We start from the raw sequence: 23,679 nt of genomic DNA on the forward strand, positions 1-23,679 counted from the left end.
CTCCATGCTTCACGTGGGAACCACACATGTGGAGATCATCCGTTCACCTACTCTGCGTCTCACAAAGACAAGGCGGTTGGAACCAAAAATCTCAAATTTGGACTCATCAAACCAATGGACAGATTTCCACCAGTCTAATGTCCATTGCTCGTGTTTCTTGACCCAAGCAAGTCTCTTCTTCTTATTGGTGTCCTTTATTATTGGTTTCTTTGCAGCAAATCAACCATGAAGGCCTGATTCATGCAGTCTCCTCTGAACAGTTGATGTTGAGATGTGTCTGTTACTTGAACTATGTGAATCATTTATTTGGGCTGCAATCTGAGTTGCAGTTAGCTCTAATTAACTTATCCTCTGCAGCAGAGGTAACTCTTGGTCTTCCTTTCCTGTGGCGGTCCTCATGAGAGCCAGTTTCATCATAGCTCTTGATGTTTTTTGCGACAGCACTTGAAGAAACTTTCAAAGTTCTTGACATTTTCCAGGTTGACTGACCTTCATGTCTTAAAGTAATGATGGACTGCCATAATATGGACTTGGTCTTTTACCAAATAGGGCTATCTTCTGTATACCACCCCTACCTTGTTACAACACAACTGATTGGCTCAAACGTATTAAGAAGGAAAGACATTCCACAAATTAAATTATTTAATCCATTCCAGGTGACTACCTCATGAAGCTGGTTGAGAGAATGCCAAGATTGTGCAAGCTGTCATCAAGGCAAAGGGTGGCTACTTTGAAGAATCTCAAATCTCAAATATATTTTGATATGTTTAACACTTTTTTGGTTACTACGTGATTCCATATGTGTTATTTCATAGTTTTGATGGCTTCACTATTATTCTACAATGTAGAAAACACGTTGCTGAGGAACATAGCGTGCATCTTTTCACATTCAGTAGCCTACAGACTTCACATCTGTCTCCCGAGTGGCGCAGTGGTCTAAGGCACTGCATCGCAGTGCTAGCTGTGCCACTAGAGATCCTGGTTCGAATACAGGTTTTGTCGTAGCGGCCGCAACGGGGAGACCCATGGGGCGGTGCACAAGTCGTCCAGGGTAGGGGAGGGAATGGCCGGCAGGGATGTAGCTCAGTTGGTAGAGCATGGCGTTTGCAACACCAGGGGTGTGGGTCCGATTCCCACGGGGGGCCAGTATGAAAAAGAAAAGAGACATTTATTCACTAACTGTAAGTCGCTCTGGATAAGAACGTCTGCTAAATGACTTAAATGTAAATCTGCCAACTCCTTGTCAGGTGGAAATAAATGTCCAAACGAAAAGTTTTTTCCCCCAACCACTTTCCCTCCAGACTGCTTTCTGATTTTTTTTTTTTTTTTATGTGCTGAGTGAGACTAATTATTCAGTTCTCACCATTCGTTGAAATATCTTTATTTAGGAAAAAAATCTAAACATTAAATTACAACACTGTACGAGTAAATAGTAAGTGCCTTTAGTTTTCTCAAGTGCTTCTGTTGCCAATGTCCATGCATTTTTTACGGAAAGTAATGTCCAAGTAATTCCAAAAAGTAAAATCCCAAACAACACAATATTGGTCAGTTCGAGCAACTCCCAAAGTCAAGTAACCATTATTATTCAAAAACTCCCCTGATGTGATAGATAGCCATTCAGAATGTGTAAGCTAAATCAAAGGCAAAATATAGACCTAATCTAAAGTGAACCAGGCTATATTACAATGAGTCAGGAACACATCTCTTTTGAAATAGATGTTCCAAAAGGAGTTATGAAATTAGTAGACCTATCACTATGCATGACAAACAATTTACAAAAACAAACAAAACATTTTTTCGACATTGACCAATACAATGTTAAAATTAATTCAATTTTTTCCCCATCTTTTTCTCTTCTATTTTGTTTTACAAACTAATATCAGAGGACTTGTGCGTGGTGTACTTCGCTCCATACTTAGCTGTTGCCCCTCGACAGGCACTGACAGCACAGAAGAGCACCCCCGATCAGGAGTAGTCCTGAAGCGCCCCAGCCAATGTACAAGGACGCGCCTAGCTCCCTCCTCTGCGAGTCGGGTCCCAGGGGGGTTGTAGAAGTCCTTTATGTCTGCGTTAGCAGGCAGGCACACAGTGACCAGACACAGCGCCCCGGCCACAAGGAAGAACACCCCTGCAGTAATGGCCACCCAGTCCTTGGCCGGCTTGTCCCCGACGCAGGTGGTGCATTTCTCCCCAACCACCGAGAGCAGGAGCCCGAACAGGGCCAGCAGGATGGCGATGACCACCATGGCCCGGGCCGCTTGTAGATCCGGGGGCAAGGCCAGGAGGGAGTCGTAGACCTTACACTGCATCTGTCCTGTGTTCTGCACCATGCACGTCATCCACAGGCCCTCCCAGATGGCCACCACAATGTTGTTTCTGATGAAGGCCGAGACTTTCCACATGAGAAGGATGCAGATGATGATGTTCTCCACCCAGCCCAGCAACGCCAGCCCGACGCCCAGAATCTCCAGCCCCAAAGATACCATCGTTGCCGGCTACTGCTACTGCTGATCATCTCTGGTTCTCCCTCTTCTCACCGAGTGGGATAAGGTTATGGCTCCGTTATAACGGCTTTGGCTCCGTTATTAAGAGATCCACACATCTATCATGTTTTTCTGGAGTTCATGAATTGTCCTTCCACATAGGGGAGCCCGTCAATGTGCCCAGTGCACAATATCCTGGAAGGATACATTGGAATGTGCTGTGGGTTGCCAAGATATAGGCATATGCACCACATTTGAATTCTGATCGTTTCGATGCAACAACAAAAAAAATACACCCCCAATCTGCAAAAGTAGCTACCAGTAAATGATAAAATAAAGTTGTTGATGCAGCTTTTGTTATTCAAGTATGTGGGGAGATGTTTCTCCAGTTTTGCACTGACTATCCCGATGCCACAGGGGAAGAGGTGAGAGAGATAAAGAGAGGGTTGTTGTGGGTCAAAGGCCAATACACAGACTTCCCCTTCTGAGTGTTATCTTAGAGCACAGTGCTTAAAGAATAAAAAGACATTGCAAGTAAAGTAAGACATTTTACTGATAATTTGTTTAGTTTTTTCACTACTGCACACATTATGGTTTCAGATTAGATTCCAATAGAGGATTTTTCTTTTTACATCCAAACCATGAATGTCATTTCTTGAATATAAAAGGAAACTGATTGCATAACGTTGGAGCTAGGCCAGATGGTTGAAAGCATGCAGCAAAGGCCGTTATCAGGATACAGTATAAAGTATAGTAAACAATAGGCCTTCCCAAATAAATAGTAAACAAAATAGGAATGCAAAATCAGAAAAAACAGTATATGTTAAACCTTATGTCATTTCTCACATTTTATTTGAGAACTAGAATATCATTGCTTTGTAGGTCTATGGCCTACTTTGCTTTTAAAATTCCGTGCTTTTCTCCAGTCTCATTAAATATCAAAGGGAAAAAAGGAGGTAAGGAAGGAAATAATTAAGAAAATAAGGGACAAGTATGCATATGAAAAGTATTCTAACAGGGCCATACGCTAACATGCCTACTTGCAGGAATGTGATTTCGGTTGTAGGATGTTAAGTGGTTATAATCTACCACTGAAACCAACCTCTCATTCACCAGCAAGAAGCAGCCCAGTTGAGGCGCACCTTCACTAATCTCCAAACTGAGGCACAGGTTTTACGCACAGAAAGCTTGACCATTCAGGTGATTTGGAAATCAGTGGATAAAACTGCGTTTAGATAACACGCTGTCCATTAATGAGCTTGGACTATTAAACTCACAGCTGGTGTCAATGATGGTTAATTGTGAACGATACTACAGGCAGACTGGACACGTTTATTAGTTTGGTGGGTGTGTATCGGCCAATAAACATCCACAGGTGCTTTCAATCGGCTCAATTAGTGACTATACCCTGGCAGGTGGGTATATAGGTTGGGGTCTATAGCCTCACCACAACACTGCTAAACACGGGTCCTTCTAGGTTTACGCAAGGCTTGCCCGAGTACAGAAAGCGATAGCGATGGCCTCAGTCGGTCTCCAGATTCTGGGCATCTTCCTGGCTCTTATCGGTTGGATCGGTGACATTGTCATCTGCGCGCTCCCCATGTGGAAGGTGACTGCATTCATAGGCAACAACATTGTGACTGCGCAGACCTTCTGGGAAGGCCTGTGGATGAACTGCGTGATGCAGAGCACGGGCCAGATGCAGTGTAAAGTCTACGACTCCATGCTAGCTCTCCCCCAGGACCTTCAGGCCGCCAGAGCTCTGGTGATCATCTCCATCCTCGTGGCCGTGATCGGCGTCCTACTCTCTGTGGCCGGGGGGAAGTGCACCAACTGCATTGAGGACGAGGAGGCCAAGTCCAAGGTGGCCATCGCATCCGGCGTGTTCTTCCTGGTCTCCGGCGTCCTTTGCCTGATCCCCGTGTCCTGGTCCGCCAACACTGTTATCAGGGACTTTTACAACCCGCTGCTCATGGACACGCAGAGGCGAGAGCTGGGCGCTTCGCTCTTCATCGGATGGGGCTCTGCTGGCCTGATGCTCATCGGAGGCGCGCTTCTCTGCTGCCAGTGCCCCAAACGCGAGGAGAGTAGGTACTCCGCCAAATATTCTGCCCCTCGCTCCACTGCCTACGTCTGACAGATCAACACTGAAGTTTTGATATGGACGTTTTGTGCAGAATGAACGAGGGTACATCTGTTTCACTTCGGTGCACCAGGACATTTGACAAGGGCCATTTGAATAATTTTTAATTAAATGTTTTATCTTAATGGATTTATTTGCTTTAATAAATATTTTAATGCTTATCATTCGTTTTTTAATTGTAACATTTGAAGCGTTTTTAGTTTCAAGAAGGCTAGGTCATGGTGTAGGCAACTTGAGTGTTCACTGACCATCTGCTCATGGTCAGGTCTAATTGGCTAAAATATACTAATCCCCTAAAGTAGGCTAACTAATTTTAATGGTTCTCTGGGGATTTATTTGTTGTGCAGTCTTGACAGAACCATAACGGTGACAACCTTTCTGCATTAAACTTCTCTGTAGCGTTATTGGATGAGCACAGTACTTAAGTCATTGCAAGTCAAAACGTGCACAAGACAAGTTGTCTGTATAAGTTATTTCAAGTAAAAGTGAAGAAATCACATTTTGCAGTCTAACGTGACGAAAAGACAGGGATGGTTAACACGTTCTGCATTTGTGACTCTCTCAGATTGAGCTACATTCAATGTGATAAGAACAATACATCTGTCTGCTACAAAATGGTATAGGTGTTCTCTAAATCCAACGGACAGGCTGTGACTGTCTTGAATACAAGGAGTGAACTGTTACAATGTACCCCAACTCCTGGGTCAGTAACAAGGCTTTGGGTGACATGTAAGTTTGAGAATTAATAAACTGTGAAATTGAACAACATTGCCATGTTTAACATTTTGTGGCAGAATTAAAATGTTTTTTTTTAGGCTCCATTAACTGGCCCTTCATCTGAACTAAATGTTTGTTAGTGAGAGACTGCAGTGTGAGTGACACAGTTGCGTGTTATGGTAGTCCCATAATTTGCATTCCTAGTTTGCACCCAGATGACCTTGGGCTTGTTACAACTAACCCTGACCATTAGCTAGCTTACATTTTAGCTACAACTTTAGCATTGCTAACTTAAATCATATCTACACACAGGTTTTAAACCTGAAATGTTTAACTACAAAGCAGGTGATGCCATTACAAAAACAAATTTGGACATTACTTCTCAATCGTTTGTGCAATCAGATCAGAGTATCACAGGGTCTCGCATCTTCACATGAAGGTTGCGGACTAAACAGCATGTGCACAGTGAGTCTATGATTCTAGCTTGTTCCTGATTGGAGATATTTAGTGTTACAACTATCCCCGGTTCGGACACATCTTAAGTGTATTTTTACTACCGGGGTGGTTCTGTCTCCCTGATGTGATGTCCCTGCTAGAGCATTTCTACTGTACTGCGCTTGATTGGAGCCAGGCCATATGGGGTCGTCACTAGTTAACAGCCACAAAGTAAAACCACTCCTATTTCTACAATTTCTCAATCGGATTTTTAAACCTAACCTTAACCACACTAACGTTACGTCTATCCTTAAATTAAGACAAAAGCACATTTTTGTTTCCATAAATTTTTGGCATATACAGCAGCGCATTTTGACTTGGAGGATGTGTAATCTAGTGGAAGCCAGATGGTCGAAATCCAGCAAAGGTCCTTATCAGGATAGTGTAAAGTACAGGAAAACATGTTATCAAATAATGTAGGCCTAGTATGCAAACTCTGAAACAACCAAAGTCTCAAACAAATCAATATTCACATTTTATTTGAGAACTAGAAAATCGTTGCTTTGTAGGTCTACTTTGCTTTTGAAAATCCCTTTTCTCCAGTCATGTTATATAGGCCTAAAAAGGAATCAAGGTGGGAAGGAAGGAAAGAAAGGGCCCATATGAGAATTATTCTAACAGGGTCATATCCTAATATGCACACATGGGAATGTGATTTCGGTTGTCAGATGCTAAATGGATAATCTACCAAGGAGGGGATTCGATTATCTGGCCCGGGTTGCACTGGTGGGAGGAGTTTGCACCGGGTGAAAAGGGATTGCTTTGGTGAGCCATGTGTCCCGCTCTGGCCGATGGCAAAGTCCAGTCAAAACAAAAGTGTCATAGGTTAAGCACATGTAGTAATGAGTAGCATTCTGTAATTTCACATGCAAAAAGTGATTGCTTTTGAAAAAACACTATCTGCCTTCCCACTGAAAATTAGTTTGAAAATTCAAACATATATTTTATGTAAAAAAAAACATTGTTGTAGGCCTATGTTCTGAACGATGCACCATGCTGCCTTGTTGACAACATGACCAAGCAGCGCACATTACTGTACACCGTGGTTCAGCTTAATCGAACTCCCTCACTGAAACCTACAGCCCATTGACAAGCATCAATAAGAAGCAGCCCAGGCACACTGGCCTTCACTAATCTCCAAACTGACGTACAGGTTTTACGCACAGAAAGCTTGGCCATTCAGGTGATTTGGAGATCATTTAGGGGATTCATTCAGATAAATTGGAGATCATTGAGGGGATTTGATTATCTGGCCTGGGTTGTCCCTGTGGGAGTAGTTTGCACCGGGTGAAACGTGATTGCATTCGTTTTGGAACCGGGCTGTCTCCTGGGCGTGCAACTATGGAGCCAGGTGCCCTGCTCTGGTCGATGGCGTAGTTGTTTAAAACAAAATTTACATAGGTTAAGCACGTGGAGTAATAAGTAGCATTATGTGTTTTCTAATGCAAAAGTGATTGCTTTTAATAGAAATGCTTTATCTTCCTTCCCAATGAACACTAGTTTGAAAATTCTAACATATATTTTATGGAAAAGAGATGTATGTCTCTGAACGATGCACCATGCTGCCTTGTTGACAACATCACAGAGCAGCGCAGGTTACTGTCTGATTTGGAATGGGCGCTCCTCCCTCACCGCTTTTGCCCCGTTCACGTCACGGGCCATAGACTGGTGCACTGCGGGTCAGCTTAATCAAACTTCCTCAGTGGATACAACTGCGTGTGTTTAGTTGACATGCTGCCAATGAATGAGCTTGGACTATTAGCCTCACAGCTGGTATCAATAATGGTTAATTATGTAGGCTACATGCCACAGGTGGCGGCGAAAATCGGACTGATACTATAGGCAGACTGGTCAATTAATTAGTTATGTGGGTGTGTATTGGCCGATAAACATCCACAGGTGCTTTCAATCGGCTTAATTAGTGACCACACCCTGGTAGGTGGGTATATAGGTTGGGGTCTGTAGCCTCACCACTTCAGCAAGTGTTCCTACTGCTAAACACTGGTCCTTCAGGTTTTATGTGAATCTTGTCTGACTACAGAGAGCGCAAGTTATGGCATCCACTGGTCTCCAGATTCTGGGCATCTTCCTGGCTATTATTGGTTGCCTTGGGGACGTTGTCATCTGTGCGCTCCCCATGTGGAAGGTGACGGCTTTCATAGGCAACAACATCGTGACTGCGCAGACCTTCTGGGAAGGCCTGTGGATGAACTGCGTGATGCAGAGCACAGGCCAGATGCAGTGTAAAGTCTACGACTCCATGCTAGCTCTCCCCCAGGACCTTCAGGCCGCCAGAGCTCTGGTGATCATCTCCATCCTCGTGGCCGTGATCGGCATCCTACTCTCCGTGGCTGGGGGGGAAGTGCACCAACTGCATTGAGGACGAGGAGGCCAAGTCCAAGGTGGCCATCGCATATGGCGTGTTCTTCCTGGTCTCTGGCGTCCTTTGCCTGATCCCAGTGTCCTGGTCCGCCAACACTGTTATCAGGGACTTTTACAACCCGCTGCTCACTGATGCGCAGAGGAGAGAGCTGGGAACTTCGCTGTTCATCGGATGGGGCTCTGCTGGCCTAATGCTCATTGGGGGTGCGCTTCTCTGCTGCCGGTGCCCCTTGCGCGAAGAGAGGGGGTACTCTGCAAAATATTCCGCCCCCAATGGAGGGGCCTATGTCTGACAAGATGAAGACTTGTTTTACATGGCGGCATTTGGTGCAGGTGTCAGTGCACCTGGACATTTGACAAAGGCAAATCTTTTTTTTTTTTTATCAAGTTTTATCTAACTGATTTATTGCTTTAATAAATATTTTAATTCCTTATTTGTTCTTGAATTGCAACATTAAATGTTTTTTTTGTTTCAAGTAGGTGGGGTCTCATGGTCTAGACAAGGGTTTAAAACTTGTTTTCACTCAATCTAATCATGATCCCTTTAAGCCGACATATTTAAGTAGGCAAACTAATTTCAATGTTTCTCTATGGGGTTGTGTGAACAGAATGACAACCAGACCTTTACTTCCACTAACAACTTCAATGGTTTTAACTTTACTCAAAGTAGTTTAGGAAATACAAGCTAGTTGACGTTAACCTCAGATCCAGCAAGATAATGGCAACAAATGTCCAGAACCCCCTTGTGGACACTTTAAACTATTAGTGAGGAACAATGGGTTGACAGATCATGGCCCTTCATCGGGTTCCTGGGGACCATCATGATCTGTGCCCTGCCCATGTGGAAGGTCCCTGCCATTGTCGGAGCCAACAATGTAACCACCCAGGTGTTCTGGGGAGTGGTTATGAGTGAACTGTGTGATCCAGACCATAGGCCACATGCAGAGCAGAGTCTACAATTTTCTCCTGGCCTTACCCCAGGACACGAAGGCCTCCCGGGCTCTGTCTCCATCGGGTTCAGTGTGCTCTCCATCGGCCTGACCGTGGTCAGTGCGCGCTGCACCAACTTCCGAGACTACTGCTTGGCATTGCGGTGGGCGCAGTGTTATCCTTGTCAGCTGGTCGGCACACACCATCATCCAGGGGTTCTGCCACCCAGGAGAGGAGAGCTGGGGGTGTCCAACTATGTAGGCTGGGTGGCTGGAGCTCAGCTCATCATTGGAGGGAGGAGAAGGACATTAGTTATGGATGCCAAAAAAGAGAGGATCTCAAAAGCTGTCCTTGTCCTGGAATGATAAGGGGAGAATGGAGATGAAAGGATGTCACATTTTCTCTTCCCTCAAAGACATGGCTAAGTCTGGGGCCGTATCCACTGTCTCAGAGTATGAAATTGGTCATAGGTGCTGAGAATAGACATTTTACTCCTAGAAGCTATGTATGAAGCCACTTTAGTCATAATAGTCCCACCTGGTCGACAGATATTTAGGAGACCTCAAGCTGTCCTAACCAGTTAGGAGTTACCAGCAGGTGACTTGATAATAGAAAAAGGTAGCGAATCAGTTCCTGTGCGATAGACAGGCAATTGCTTTGGAGTTGTTGAAAGAATGTTTTGATATTTCTATATGATCAACCCATAAATAATCTAGACCTACAAGCAACCGTATCGCTTGTGTCTTTGACAATTATTTCACAAGGCATGGTACAGTGCCTTGGGAGAGTATTCAACCCACTTGACTTTTTCCATGTTTTGTTGCATTACAAAATTGAATTAAAATGGATTTAATTGTAATTCTTTTGTCAACAATCTACACAAAATACTATCTGTAATGTCAAAGAGGAAGAACAATTAACATTTTTCTAAATTAATGAAAAATAAAACACTATCTTGATTAGATAAGTATGCAAACCCCTGAGTCCATACATGTTAGAAACACCTTTGGCAGTGATTACAGCTGTGAGTCTTTTTGGGTAAGTCTCAAAAGCTTTGTTCACACTGAAGGCCTTAATGCTCAAATCGGTTTTGTTTTTTAAAATTGGTTTTGCAATTCTGACCGTTCAAACAGTATTTCCAAGTGACCAAATCAGATGTGTGCATTTAGACAGTGTAGTCTTAAACTGACATGGTTACGCTAGTTGTCATAGCAACGACAGGACCGTGTGCAGTGGTGTAGGCTAGGGGCTTTCAAACCTCTCCTCAGGGACCCTGAGCCATTACATGTATTTTAACTATTATTTTAACTATTCCACAGTTAACACACCTGATTCAACTTGTTAACTAATCATCAAGCCATTGAATAGGTGAATCAGGTAAGCTAGTTCAGAGCTACAACACAATTGTGAAAGGTCTGGGGTCCTAGAGGAGAGGTTTGAAAACCACTGCTGATTGGTGGTGGTGCTCGTGCATCCTGTTGTGGGTGACAACAATGCCTGAAGTTTCGCAGTTTCTTGCCCTTTTCCTCTTCATGAGAATCATGGCTGGTTGCAGTCAGAAATGCATTCGGCTAACTTTAATGCACATACGGCGTCAACGACAGAGGAGGGTGAGATATGCCCTACTGTTTGCAGCTGCTGTCACTGCCACTACAGTGGAGTGGGGGATGTATAACATTTGCGAGCATAGAGGTTAGTCTACGTTAGCTAGCTAGCTACTTACTTCTTCACCATCATTGTCAACATCAGCCAAGTGATCTATCACATGCAAAGGCTGAATGCTTGGCTTGTCCCCAAGAATAGCATTGAGCTGTTCGTAGAATGGACAAGTGGTTCGCCCTGTCCAGCTTTTGTTGTTCTGGTCTTTAGTCTCCTTGTATTTGTTCTTTACGTTTTATATTTTGTGCTGGCACTGTAACCCTGACCGGTTGAACCGACTTTCAGCCATACCCTGTGACATTTCCTCATATGTAGCTTTATTCCTATAGGATCCCTCAAGTTTCGCTTGCACTGAGTCATTCGCCCACAGTGACAGAAAGCAACACACCTCTTCGGCACTCCACAAACTCTTGTCCTCCATGCTTGTTTGTTGTTTGTGTCACGAAGTGATGATGTCAGACAACACTGCATCACATAGGGAGTGATGAAAAAAACACTTCAGTGCAAATGAATCAGATTTGGCCGTTCAGACACAAGTCGCATGGCCAGGAATCGGATTTGACTTCAAACCACATACGAAGGTGTGGTTTGAAATGTGGCTTGAAATATCAGATTCCATGTGCTTTTTGGCTGTTCAGAATGCAGGAAAAATAACAGATTCTAGTCGGATATGCAAAAATGTCTAACTTGAGTTACTTCAACCTGCCAATGTGAACATGACTTAAGAGCTTTGCACACCTGGATTGTACAATATTTGCCCATCATTCTTTTTTTTATTCTTCAATCTCTGTCGACTTTGTTGTTGATCATTGCTAGACAGACATTTTAAAGTCTTGGCATAGATTCTCAAGCCAATTTAAGTAAAATCTGTAACAACGCCACTCAGGAACATTTAATGTCGTCTTACTAAGCAACTCCAGTGTAGATTTGGCTTTGTGTTTTAGGTTGTTGTCCTACTGAAAGGTGAATTAGTCTTCCAGTGTCTGTTGGAAAGCAGACTGAACCAGGTTTTCCTCTAGGATAAAAAAAATGAATGGAAGTATATATGGAAACAGTTTATTGCCTAAAAGAAGGGGTTAAATACATGTAAAAAATGTTTCTTGATCATTCTTATATATATAATTTTTTTTTGTGATCCAATTGACATTTTAGTCATTTAGCAGACACTCTTATCCAGAGCGACTTACAATTAGTGAGTGCATACATTTTTCATACTGGCCCCCCGTGGGAAACGAACCCACAACCCTTGCGTTGCAAGCGCCATGCTCTACCAACTGAGCTACAGGAGGGCCAGTATGAATTATATTATGTATGTAATGTAATACAGTATGTATTATATCTCTCAGATATAGGACAGACACTTCAGAACAAACTAACTTTAGATTTTTTTGGGAGACTATCTGTTGTTCCATGTAGTGAATCTGTTATTAATTCCGTTTGAATGGGCTAATATAAGTAAGGCCAAATAAAAATGTTCATCAAATAATTGTTTTATATGTTTTGGGGATACTTTAAGGGGTCTTAAAATCAAATAGCAAAATTATCCTTGGTATCCTTGGTAACTAAGCCCCCGCTTACTAATGACTTTGACTACATCTATTACACACTCCACCACCTGCTTCCTCTTGCGAACCTGCTCTCTGTGAGCAGACATCTGACCGTCACTGAGCAGAGTTTCAACGTCTGCTTTGGAGGTATGCCTCAGAACTACTTCTGTGCATGTTGCTCTTCTCATGCTCTTCTACTCTTTGGTGAATATGTTTCCAATCTGTCATTCCACTCATGGAAATACTGCTGTCAGTGGGCTTGGCAAATGCCGTACAAATTGAACAGTATAAAGCATGGCTTTCTTCACTGTATTACAGCCCCTTCCGATTGGTGCCATCTTTAAAACAGAAAACCTTCTGCACCACAGTTTTTTTTTTTATTCTGTTGAGGGTGGAAAGTAAAACGCATGTTTAGGTCGTCTGACTTGAAATAATCAAAAGTTGGGCTGGTATCCTGGCTCTCGCTGACTCTCTCTTCCACTGCAGCTGAATTGGGACTATCATCAACCTGGAAATGAATGAATTAATAAACTAGATAATTATAGAGGCCCAATATTTTGACAAAATACAAACAACACAGCAGCAGCCCCACCATGTGATCAAATGATTGAATTATAATAATAATAATTAACCTTTATTTGTATAACATGAATGGGGCTGGAGACATGTAGCTTAGCACTAAAATGCAGTTGTAACTCATGGTTGTTTTAGCTACAGATTATAAATATAGCAACATCGTGGAAACAGTAGCTTTATGGTCAGGCTGAATCATCATGCTGTGTCAAAGACTGACTAATGTAAATAATAGGGCTTCAAACAAACATTAACATGTTGAATGTAATGTAGAAATATTGATTTCTGTCTAAATAGACATCCCCAAAAGTATGTATTTATCATGAGAGGGCCATAAACAATAACTAGTATTGCTGCATACTCCAAGAAAGATTAGAATCTCACTTTTCTGGTAAAAATATACTGACCAAAAATATAAACACAACATGCAACAATTTCAAAGATTTTACTGAGTTCATATAAGGAAATCAGTCAATTGAAATCAATAAATTAGGCCCTAATCTATGGATTTCACATGACTGGGCAGGGTTGCAGCCATGGGTGGGCCTGGGAGGGTATAGACCCACCCACTTGGCAGCCAGGCCCACCCACTGGGGAGCCAGGCCCAGCCAATCAGAATGAGTTTTCCCCACAAAAGGGCTTTATTACAGAAATACTCCTCAGTTTCATCAGCTGTCCGGATGGCTGGTCTCAGATGATCCCGCAGGTGAAGAAGCCGGATGTGGAGGTCCTGGGCTGGCGTGGTTACACGTGGTCTGCAGTTGTGTGGCCGGTTGGACGTACTGACAAATTCTCTAAACGACGTTGGAGCCAGCTTATGGTAGAGAAATGAACATTTCATTATCTGGAAACAGCTCTGGTGGACATTTCTGCAGTCAGCATGCCAATTGCACGCTCCCTCAAAACTTGAGACATCTGTGGCATTGTGTTTTGTGACTAAACTGCACATTTTAAAGTGGCCTTTTATTGTCCCCAGCACAAGATGCACCTGTGTAATAATCATGCTGTTTAATCAGCTTCTTGATATGCCACACATGCCAGGTGGATGGATTATCTTGGTAAATGAGAAATGCTCGCTAACAGGGATATAAACAAATTTGTGCACCAAATTTGAGAGACATTTCTGGGATTTTTATTCCAGCTCATGAAACATGTTGTGTTTATATATGTGTTCGGTGTCAATTACTGAGGTGTACTCACATTTGAGGACACAAGCTCAAGCACATAGTAAAAATATGATTACAATATGAAATATCATATATGATGTAGTTCCTATTCAACAAAAGTTGAGGAATAGGGCTTGAAATGACTGACATGGCTGGCATGTAGATTAATCAACAAACTGGCTGGCATCATGTTACTGGTACAGTTAGTTAGCTAGCCCAATATTAATTTTGTGTAATCTATGTCTTCCTCCCTGCCCTGGCTTCCCATTGCCTACCACTTCAGCTGCACTGACTTTGCTTGTGCTAGGCTCACAATCATTGGCTGTCGCTGTCCTCTTCTTCTGCTAGTACTCTTTGACCCGGGGCTGTGGCATCCTCCTCAGCATGGGCTACATGCACGTTGAGGTTAGCATTGGCACTGGCACTAGCACTAGTAGCAGCACTACCGAATAAGTCGATTAATTTCCTACATTTGGCTGCATCTGACTCAAGGGACTTTACTTTTTTTGTTCCTTAACTTTTCAGCCCCACCTTTGCGTTTTTTAATGGGTTGTTGCTTTTCCATGTTGATTTGGGATTTTGCCTAAGCAGACTTCTCTTGATAGCTACATCAACGTCTCGTGGCTATGTCACTGTCAGTGTGTGTGTGAGGGAAGAGGGTGGGGCTAATGGCTGCAGCCACTGCACAGAGGGAAGAATGGCCCAAAGGGCCAGGGTGGGGGGGAGAGATGGACCAGTGGGCCGTTCCGCTTCGCTCATCTTTCTAGCCCCCCCATAATTTTGACCATTAGGCCGGCCCAGTTGCAAAATGTTATTTTTATTTTTCTGTGTGATTATTAAGATACACTACATGATCTTATGGTTGATTGTGGAGGAAAGGGGTTGAGTGTGTTAGAGTATGTGCGTGTGTGTTTATCCCACATCTGTTGCAAGGGGGTAAGGATGCTAGGGAGAATATAGGATGAACCACAATAATTGTTTGCTAAAATAATAATTGCTTGTCAAAAATGTAATGTAATACAATGGCAATCCGGGTTATAGGTTAAAATCCTACGCATGAACTGCCGACATTATTACCCATATTAATTGATAATGATGGAAAATAAGATATGCAAGATATTTGAATATATATATATTTTTAAATAGCTATATATATATATATATATATATATATATATATATATATATATATATATATATATATATATATATATATATTTTTGAGGTGAGAGCATTGGAAATGCTTTTGGCGGTTGACCTGCTTCTGTTTTGTGGGGCCTAGGGATCCGGGGGGACGGGGGTGGTATGCCGATCACTGGGATGACAACCCAACTTGGGATGGGGAGAGGTTTTAGCGGGGGAATTAGTGGAGAACAATTGGAGGGTTACTTAGTAGCAATGCAAATATCATGGTACGGCTATATACATTTGACATTTTAGTCATTTAGCAGACGCTCTTATCCAGAGCGACTTACAGTTAGTGAATATTATTATTTTTAAAAAAATTCATACTGGTCCCCTGTGGGAATCGAACCCACAACCCTGGCATTGCAAACGCCATGCTCTATCAACTGAGCTACATCCCTGCCGGCCATTCCCTTCCCTACCCTGGACGACGCTGGGCCAATTGTGCACCGCCCATGAGTCTCCCGGTCGCGGCCGGCTGCGACAGAGCCATTATATATGGACACTCAATCACTATGGTATTTTTTATTGGTAATTTTACAAGCATATATAATGATAAATAGATTTGAAACTTGTATCTCATTATGGTATGTGGTGAAATAAGTATAGCCAGTTATAATTGTAATGGCTTAGCAGATAATAACAAAAGAAGAACAATATTTACATGGCTCATAGAGAAGGAATATAATATCTATTGTTTACAGGAAACGGTTGCATGGAAAAAGGAATGGGGGGGGGGGGCAAATATACTTCTCCCATGGGCAAAGAAACTCAAAAGGGGTGATGATGGAGGTAGATGGATTATTTTAAATATGTTATTGGACCATAAACAGATATGGCTCATTAACCTTTACGGAAAAAATTATGATGATCCACACTTCTTTGACAATATACAGTGGGGAAAAAAAGTATTTAGTCAGCCACCAATTGTGCAAGTTCTCCCACTTAAAAAGATGAGAGAGGCCTGTAATTTTCATCATAGGTACACGTCAACTATAACAGACAAAATGAGAAAAGAAAATCCAGAAAATCACATTGTAGGATTTGTAATGAATTTATTTGCAAATTATGGTGGAAAATAAGTATTTGGTCAATAACAAAAGTTTTTCCTTTACACGGATTCATTCTTTCCTTTACACGGATCAGTCGTCCTGGTCCCTTTGCAGGAAAACAGCCCCAAAGCATGATGTTTCCACCCCATGCTTCACAGTAGGTATGGTGTTCTTTGGATGCAACTCAGCATTCTTTGTCCTCCAAACACGACGAGTTGAGTTTTTACCAAAAAGTTATATTTTGGTTTCATCTGACCATATGACATTCTCCCAATCCTCTTCTGGATCATCCAAATGCACTCTAGCATTACTGGCTTAAGCAGGGGGACACGTCTGGCACTGCAGGATTTGAGTCCCTAGCGGCGTAGTGTGTTACTGATGGTAGGCTGTGTTACTTTGGTCCCAGCTCTCTGCAGGTCATTCACTAGGTCCCCCTGTGTGGTTCTGGGATTTTTGCTCACCGTTCTTGTGATCATTTTGACCCCACAGGGTGAGATCTTGCGTGGAGCCCCAGATCGAGGGAGATTATCAGTGGTCTTGTATGTCTTCCATTTCCTAATAATTGCTCCCACAGTTGATTTCTTCAAACCAAGCTGCTTACCTATTGCAGATTCAGTCTTCCCAGCCTGGTGCAGGTCTACAATTTTGTTTCTGGTGTCCTTTGACAGCTCTTTGGTCTTGGCCATAGTGGAGTTTGGAGTGTGACTGTTTGAGGTTGTGGACAGGTGTCTTTTATACTGATAACAAGTTCAAACAGGTGCCATTAATACAGGTAACGAGTGGAGGACAGAGGAGCCTCTTAAAGAAGAAGTTACAGGTCTGTGAGAGCCAGAAATCTTGCTTGTTTGTAGGTGACCAAATACTTATTTTCCATCATAATTTGCAAATAAATTCATTAAAAATCCTACAATGTGATTTTCTGGATTTTTTTTCCTCAATTTGTCTGTCATAGTTGACGTGTACCTATGATGAAAATTACAGGCCTCTCTCATCTTTTTAAGTGGGAGAACTTGCACAATTGGTGGCTGACTAAATACTTTTCCCCCTCCCTGTATATAATACATTTGTAATGAATTTATTTGCAAATTATGGTGGAAAATAAGTATTTGGTCAATAACAAAAGTTTCTCAATACTTTGTTATATACCCTTTGTTGGCAATGACACAGGTCAAACGTTTTCTGTAAGTCTTCACAAGGTTTTCACACACTGTTGCTGGTATTTTGGCCCATTCCTCCATGCAGATCTCCTCTAGAGCAGTGATGTTTTGGGGCTGTCACTGGGCAGTCGTCCTGGTCCCTTTGCAGAAAAACAGCCCCAAAGCATGATGTTTCCACCCCCATGCTTCACAGTAGGTATGGTGTTCTTTGGATGCAACTCAGCATTCTTTGTCCTCCAAACACGACGAGTTGAGTTTTTACCAAAAAGTTATATTTTGGTTTCATCTGACCATATGACATTCTCCCAATCCTCTTCTGGATCATCCAAATGCACTCTAGCATTACTGGCTTAAGCAGGGGGACACGTCTGGCACTGCAGGATTTGAGTCCCTAGCAGCGTAGTGTGTTACTGATGGTAGGCTTTGTTACTTTGGTCCCAGCTCTCTGCAGGTCATTCACTAGGTCCCCCTGTGTGGTTCTGGGATTTTTGCTCACCGTTCTTGTGATCATTTTGACCCCACGGGGTGAGATCTTGCGTGGAGCCCCAGATCGAGGGAGATTATCAGTGGTCTTGTATGTCTTCCATTTCCTAATAATTGCTCCCACAGTTGATTTCTTCAAACCAAGCTGCTTACCTATTGCAGATTCAGTCTTCCCAGCCTGGTGCAGGTCTACAATTTTGTTTCTGGTGTCCTTTGACAGCTCTTTGGTCTTGGCCATAGTGGAGTTTGGAGTGTGACTGTTTGAGGTTGTGGACAGGTGTCTTTTATACTGATAACAAGTTCAAACAGGTGCCATTAATACAGGTAACGAGTGGAGGACAGAGGAGCCTCTTAAAGAAGAAGTTACAGGTCTGTGAGAGCCAGAAATCTTGCTTGTTTGTAGGTGACCAAATTCTTATTTTCCATCATAATTTGCAAATAATTCATTAAAAATCCTACAATGTGATTTTCTGGATTTTTTTCCCTCAATTTGTCTGTCATAGTTGACAGGTACCTATGATGAAAATTACAGGCCTCTCTCATCTTTTTAAGTGGGAGAACTTGCACAATTGGTGGCTGACTAAATACTTTTCCCCCTCCCTGTATATAATACATTTGTAATGAATTTATTTGCAAATTATGGTGGAAAATAAGTATTTGGTCAATAACAAAAGTTTCTCAATACTTTGTTATATACCCTTTGTTGGCAATGACACAGGTCAAACGTTTTCTGTAAGTCTTCACAAGGTTTTCACACACTGTTGCTGGTATTTTGGCCCATTCCTCCATGCAGATCTCCTCTAGAGCAGTGATGTTTTGGGGCTGTCGCTGGGCAACACAGACTTTTAACTCCCTCCAAAGATTTTCTATGGGGTTGAGATCTGGAGACTGGCTAGGCCACTCCAGGACCTTGAAATGCTTCTTACGAAGCCACTCCTTCGTTGCCCGGGCGGTGTGTTTGGGATCATTGTCATGCTGAAAGACCCAGCCACGTTTCATCTTCAATGCCCTTGCTGATGGAAGGAGGTTTTCACTCAAAATCTCACGATACATGGCCCCATTCATTCTTTCCTTTACACGGATCAGTCGTCCTGGTCCCTTTGCAGAAAAACAGCCCCAAAGCATGATGTTTCCACCCCCATGCTTCACAGTAGGTATGGTGTTCTTTGGATGCAACTCAGCATTCTTTGTCCTCCAAACACGACGAGTTGAGTTTTTACCAAAAAGTTATATTTTGGTTTCATCTGACCATATGACATTCTCCCAATCCTCTTCTGGATCATCCAAATGCACTCTAGCATTACTGGCTTAAGCAGGGGGACACGTCTGGCACTGCAGGATTTGAGTCCCTAGCGGCGTAGTGTGTTACTGATGGATGGCTTTGTTACTTTGGTCCCAGCTCTCTGCATGTCATTCACTAGGTTGGCTGTGTGGTTCTGGGATTTTTGCTCACCGTTCTTGTGATCATTTTGACCCCACGGGGTGAGATCTTGTGTGGAGCCCCAGATCGAGGGAGATTATCAGTGGTCTTGTATGTCTTCCATTTCCTAATAATTGCTCCCACAGTTGATTTCTTCAAACCAAGCTGCTTACCTATTGCAGATTCAGTCTTCCCAGCCTGGTGCAGGTCTACAATTTTGTTTCTGGTGTCCTTTGACAGCTCTTTGGTCTTGGCCATAGTGGAGTTTGGAGTGTGACTGTTTGAGGTTGTGGACAGGTGTCTTTTATACTGATAACAAGTTCAAACAGGTGCCATTAATACAGGTAACGAGTGGAGGACAGAGGAGCCTCTTAAAGAAGAAGTTACAGGTCTGTGAGAGCCAGAAATCTTGCTTGTTTGTAGGTGACCAAATACTTATTTTCCATCATAATTTGCAAATAAATTCATTAAAAATCCTACAATGTGATTTCTGGATTTTTTTTCCTCAATTTGTCTGTCATAGTTGACGTGTACCTATGATGAAAATTACAGGCCTCTCTCATCTTTTTAAGTGGGAGCACTTGCACAATTGGTGGCTGACTAAATACTTTTCCCCCTCCCTGTATATAATAAATTATCAACCCTGCAAGCAATTCAAGACTCTATTATTATGGTGGGAGATTATAATACCATTTTAAATAGCTCAATGGACCGTAAAGGAAATCACTCTACAAACAATCACCCTCATGCTCTTAAGGAAATCGTGAATGTCATGGATACATTAGAACTAGTAGATATATGGAGGCTTAAATATCCTGATCTAGTGAGATATACATGGCGGAGACTCAATCAAGCTAGTCGTCTTGACTTCTTTCTTATGTCATTCTCGTTGGCACCAAAAGTTTAAAAAGTGTTGATAGGGGACCGAATGCGGTCGGACCATCATATAATTGGCATATACATTACTCTTACTGAATTTCCACGTGGGTGAGGATATTGGAAATGTAATCAAAGCCTATTGGATGATAACTTGTTTTTAACTAGGACAGAGGAATTTATAAATTATTTTTTCCGGCATAACATAGGTACAGCAAATCCCCTTATTGTATGGGACACCTTTAAATGTGCCTTTAGAGGCCTTGCAATTCAGTACTCATCTCGAAAACAAAAGCAATTTAGGTCAAAAGAGTCCATACTAACAAAGGAAATAGAAGGTCTAATAGAACAGATAGATAGCAATAAAAACTGTAACATAGAGGCTCAGAATAAATTAGAGGAAAACCAAAAATAAATGGAGAAACTTATTCAAGAAAGATCAAGTGTAATATATTATAAAAATAAAGCAAACTGGATGGAATATGGGGAAATGACTGCCTCGCCTGGTTCACCAACTACTTCTCAGATAGAGTTCAATATGTCAAATCGGAGGGCCTATTGTCTGGACCTCTGGCCATCTCTATGGGGGTGCCACAGGGTTCAAATCTCGGGCCAACTCTATTCTCTGTGTATATCAATGATGTTGCTCTTGCTGCTGGTGAAGCTCGGATCCACCTCTATGCAGACGACACCATTTTGTATGCATCTGGCCCTTCATTGGACACTGTGTTAACAAACCTCCAAACGAGCTTCAACGCCATACAACACTCCTTCCGTAGCCTCCAACTGCTCTTAAACACTAGTAAAACTAAATGCATGCTCTTCAACCGAATGCTGCTTGCACCCGCCCACCCGACTAGAATCACTACTCTCGGCGGGTCTGACCTAGAGTATGTGGACAACTACAAATACCTAGGTGTCTGGTTAGACTGTAAACTCTCCTTCCAGACTCACATTAAGCATCTCCAATCAAAAGTTAGACCTAGAAACGGCTTCCTATTTCGCAACAAAGCCTCCTTCACTCATGCTGCCAAACATGCCCTCGTAAAACTGACTATCCTACCAATCCTTGACTTCGGCGATGTCATTTACAAAATAGCCTCCAACACTCTACTCAGCAAATTGGATGTAGTCTATCACAGTGCCATCCATTTTGTCACCAAAGCCCCATATACTACCCACCATTGTGACCTGTACGCTCTTGTTGGCTGGCCCTCACTACATATTCGTCGCCAAACCCACTGGCTCCAGGTCATCTATAAATCACTGCTAGGCAAATCCCTGTCTTACCTTAGCTCACTGGTCACCATAGCAACACCCACCCGTAGTCTGCGCTCCAGCAGGTATATTTCACTGGTCATCCCCAAAGCCAACACCTCCTTTGGCCGCCATTCCTTCCAGTTCTCTGCTGCCAATGACTGGAACGAACTGCAAAAATCTCTGAAGCTGGAGACTCTTATCTCCCTCACTAAATTTAAGCGTCAGTTGTCAGAGCAGCTTACCGATCACTGCACCTGTACACAGCCATTCTGAAATTAGCCCACCCAACTACCCCATCCCCATATTGTTATTTATTTTGCTAATTTGCACCCCAGTATCTCTATTTGCACATCATCTTTTGCACATCTATCATTCCAGTGTTATTATGAAATTGTAACTATTTTGCACTATGGCCTATTTATTGCCTTACCTCCATAACTTACTACATTCGCACACACTGTATAAATATTTTCTGTTTGTATTTTTGACTTTGTTTTGTTTACCCCATATGTAACTCTGTGTTGTTGTTTTTATCGCATTGCTTTGCTTTATCTTGGCCAGGTCGCAGTTGTAAATGAGAACTTGTTCTCAACTGGCTTACCTGGTTAAATAAAGGTTAAATAAAAAAAATATGAATAAAAAAATGCACCAAATTATTTTTTACTCTTCAACATAGGAATGCTACTAAAAACAATTTACTGAAACTGGTTACAAATGACGGAGTCACCCATGATTCACCAAATTATATTTGAAGGAGCAAACAAAGTCCTTTAGCATATGTTTTCATTTCAGTCGCCTCCATCTCCTCTAGCTAATTGTAGAGATTGTCTTTCTATTGATAATGTAAAATTAACAGCCATACAGAAAGAATCATGTGAAGGTGAAATTACAGAGGAGGAACTTCTGGATGCAATTAAAGACTTTAAGTCCGGGAAAACTCCAGGGTTGGATGGCATACCAGTCTAGGTATACTAAACCTTTTTTGATATACTCAGAGGACCGTTATTAGCATGTTTTAACCACTCCTATGTAAATGGTAGATTATCAGACACTCAAGATGAAGATCTGATTTCATTATTACTGAAACAGGATACAAGTGGAAAATATAAAGATCCAGTCCATTAAAAAAATTGGAGGCCCCTTACACTTCAGTGTTGTGATGCAAAAATTCTAGCAAAATGTATAGCGCATAGAATTAAAAAGGTATTGTCGGACATTATTCATTCTAATCAGACAGGTTTTTTACATGGACGCGATATTGGAGATAATACAAGGCAAGTACTGGAAACAATAGAACACTATGACAAATCTGGGAAACCAGTTCTGCTATTCATAGCAGACTTCGAAAAGGCATTTGATAAAGTACGACTGGGGTTTATATATAAATGCCTGGAGAATTTTTGGAGAATCTCTTATAAATTGGGTTAAAATCATCTATATTAACCCTAGGTGTAAAATAGTAAATAATGGCTATTTCTCTGAAAGTTTTAAACTGTCAAGAGGAGTGAAACAAAGTTGTCCACTATCGGCATATCTATTTATTATGGCCATTGAGATGTTAGCTATTAAATTCTGATCCAACAATAATATCAAGGGATTAGAAATCCAAGGCTTAAAAACAAAGGTGTCATTGTACGCTGATGATTCATGTTTTCTTTTAAATCCACAACTTGAATCCCTCCACAGCCCCATAGAGGATCTACATACATTTTCTAACCTCTCTGGATTACAACCAAATTATGATAAATGTACTATATTACATACTGGATCACAAAAAAATACAAGTTTTACATGACCATGTAGTTTACCAATAAAATGGTCTGATGGTGATGTGGATATACTCGGAATACATATCCCAAATGAAATAAATGATCTCACTCCAATAAATGTTTATAGAAAGTTAGCAAAAATAGATAAGATGTTGCTACCATGGAAAGGTAAATACCTGTCAATTTGTGGAAAAATCACCCTGATAATTAGTATTATCCCAGTTTACCTATTTGGTTATGGTCTTGCCTACGCCTAGCAAACAGTTTTTTAAATTACAGTGGGGAGAACAAGTATTTGATACACTGCCGATTTTGCAGGTTTTCCTACTTACAAAGCATGTAGAGGTCTGTAATTTTTATCATAGGTACACTTCAACTGTGA

At 42.0% G+C, this 23,679-nt stretch overlaps 1 protein-coding gene and 2 pseudogenes across 1 annotated transcript; 2 read left to right on the plus strand and 1 right to left on the minus strand.

Moving 5' to 3' along the window:
* Positions 1-1,915: 1,915 nt before the first annotated feature.
* LOC121579673 lies at positions 1,916-2,486 on the minus strand (annotated as a pseudogene).
* A 1,411-nt stretch (positions 2,487-3,897) lies between these two features.
* Positions 3,898-4,787, plus strand: LOC123492199 (claudin-like protein ZF-A89). The gene has a single exon (XM_045224491.1). It carries the CDS (start codon positions 4,000-4,002, stop codon positions 4,618-4,620), a length of 621 nt encoding a protein of 206 aa, XP_045080426.1. The 5' UTR covers positions 3,898-3,999; the 3' UTR covers positions 4,621-4,787.
* Positions 4,788-7,839: 3,052 nt separating this feature from the next.
* LOC121579675 lies at positions 7,840-8,654 on the plus strand (annotated as a pseudogene).
* Positions 8,655-23,679: the final 15,025 nt, after the last annotated feature.

The sequence above is a fragment of the Coregonus clupeaformis genome, chromosome 13 (assembly GCF_020615455.1).
Source record: "Coregonus clupeaformis isolate EN_2021a chromosome 13, ASM2061545v1, whole genome shotgun sequence".
NCBI lineage: Eukaryota > Metazoa > Chordata > Actinopteri > Salmoniformes > Salmonidae > Coregonus > Coregonus clupeaformis.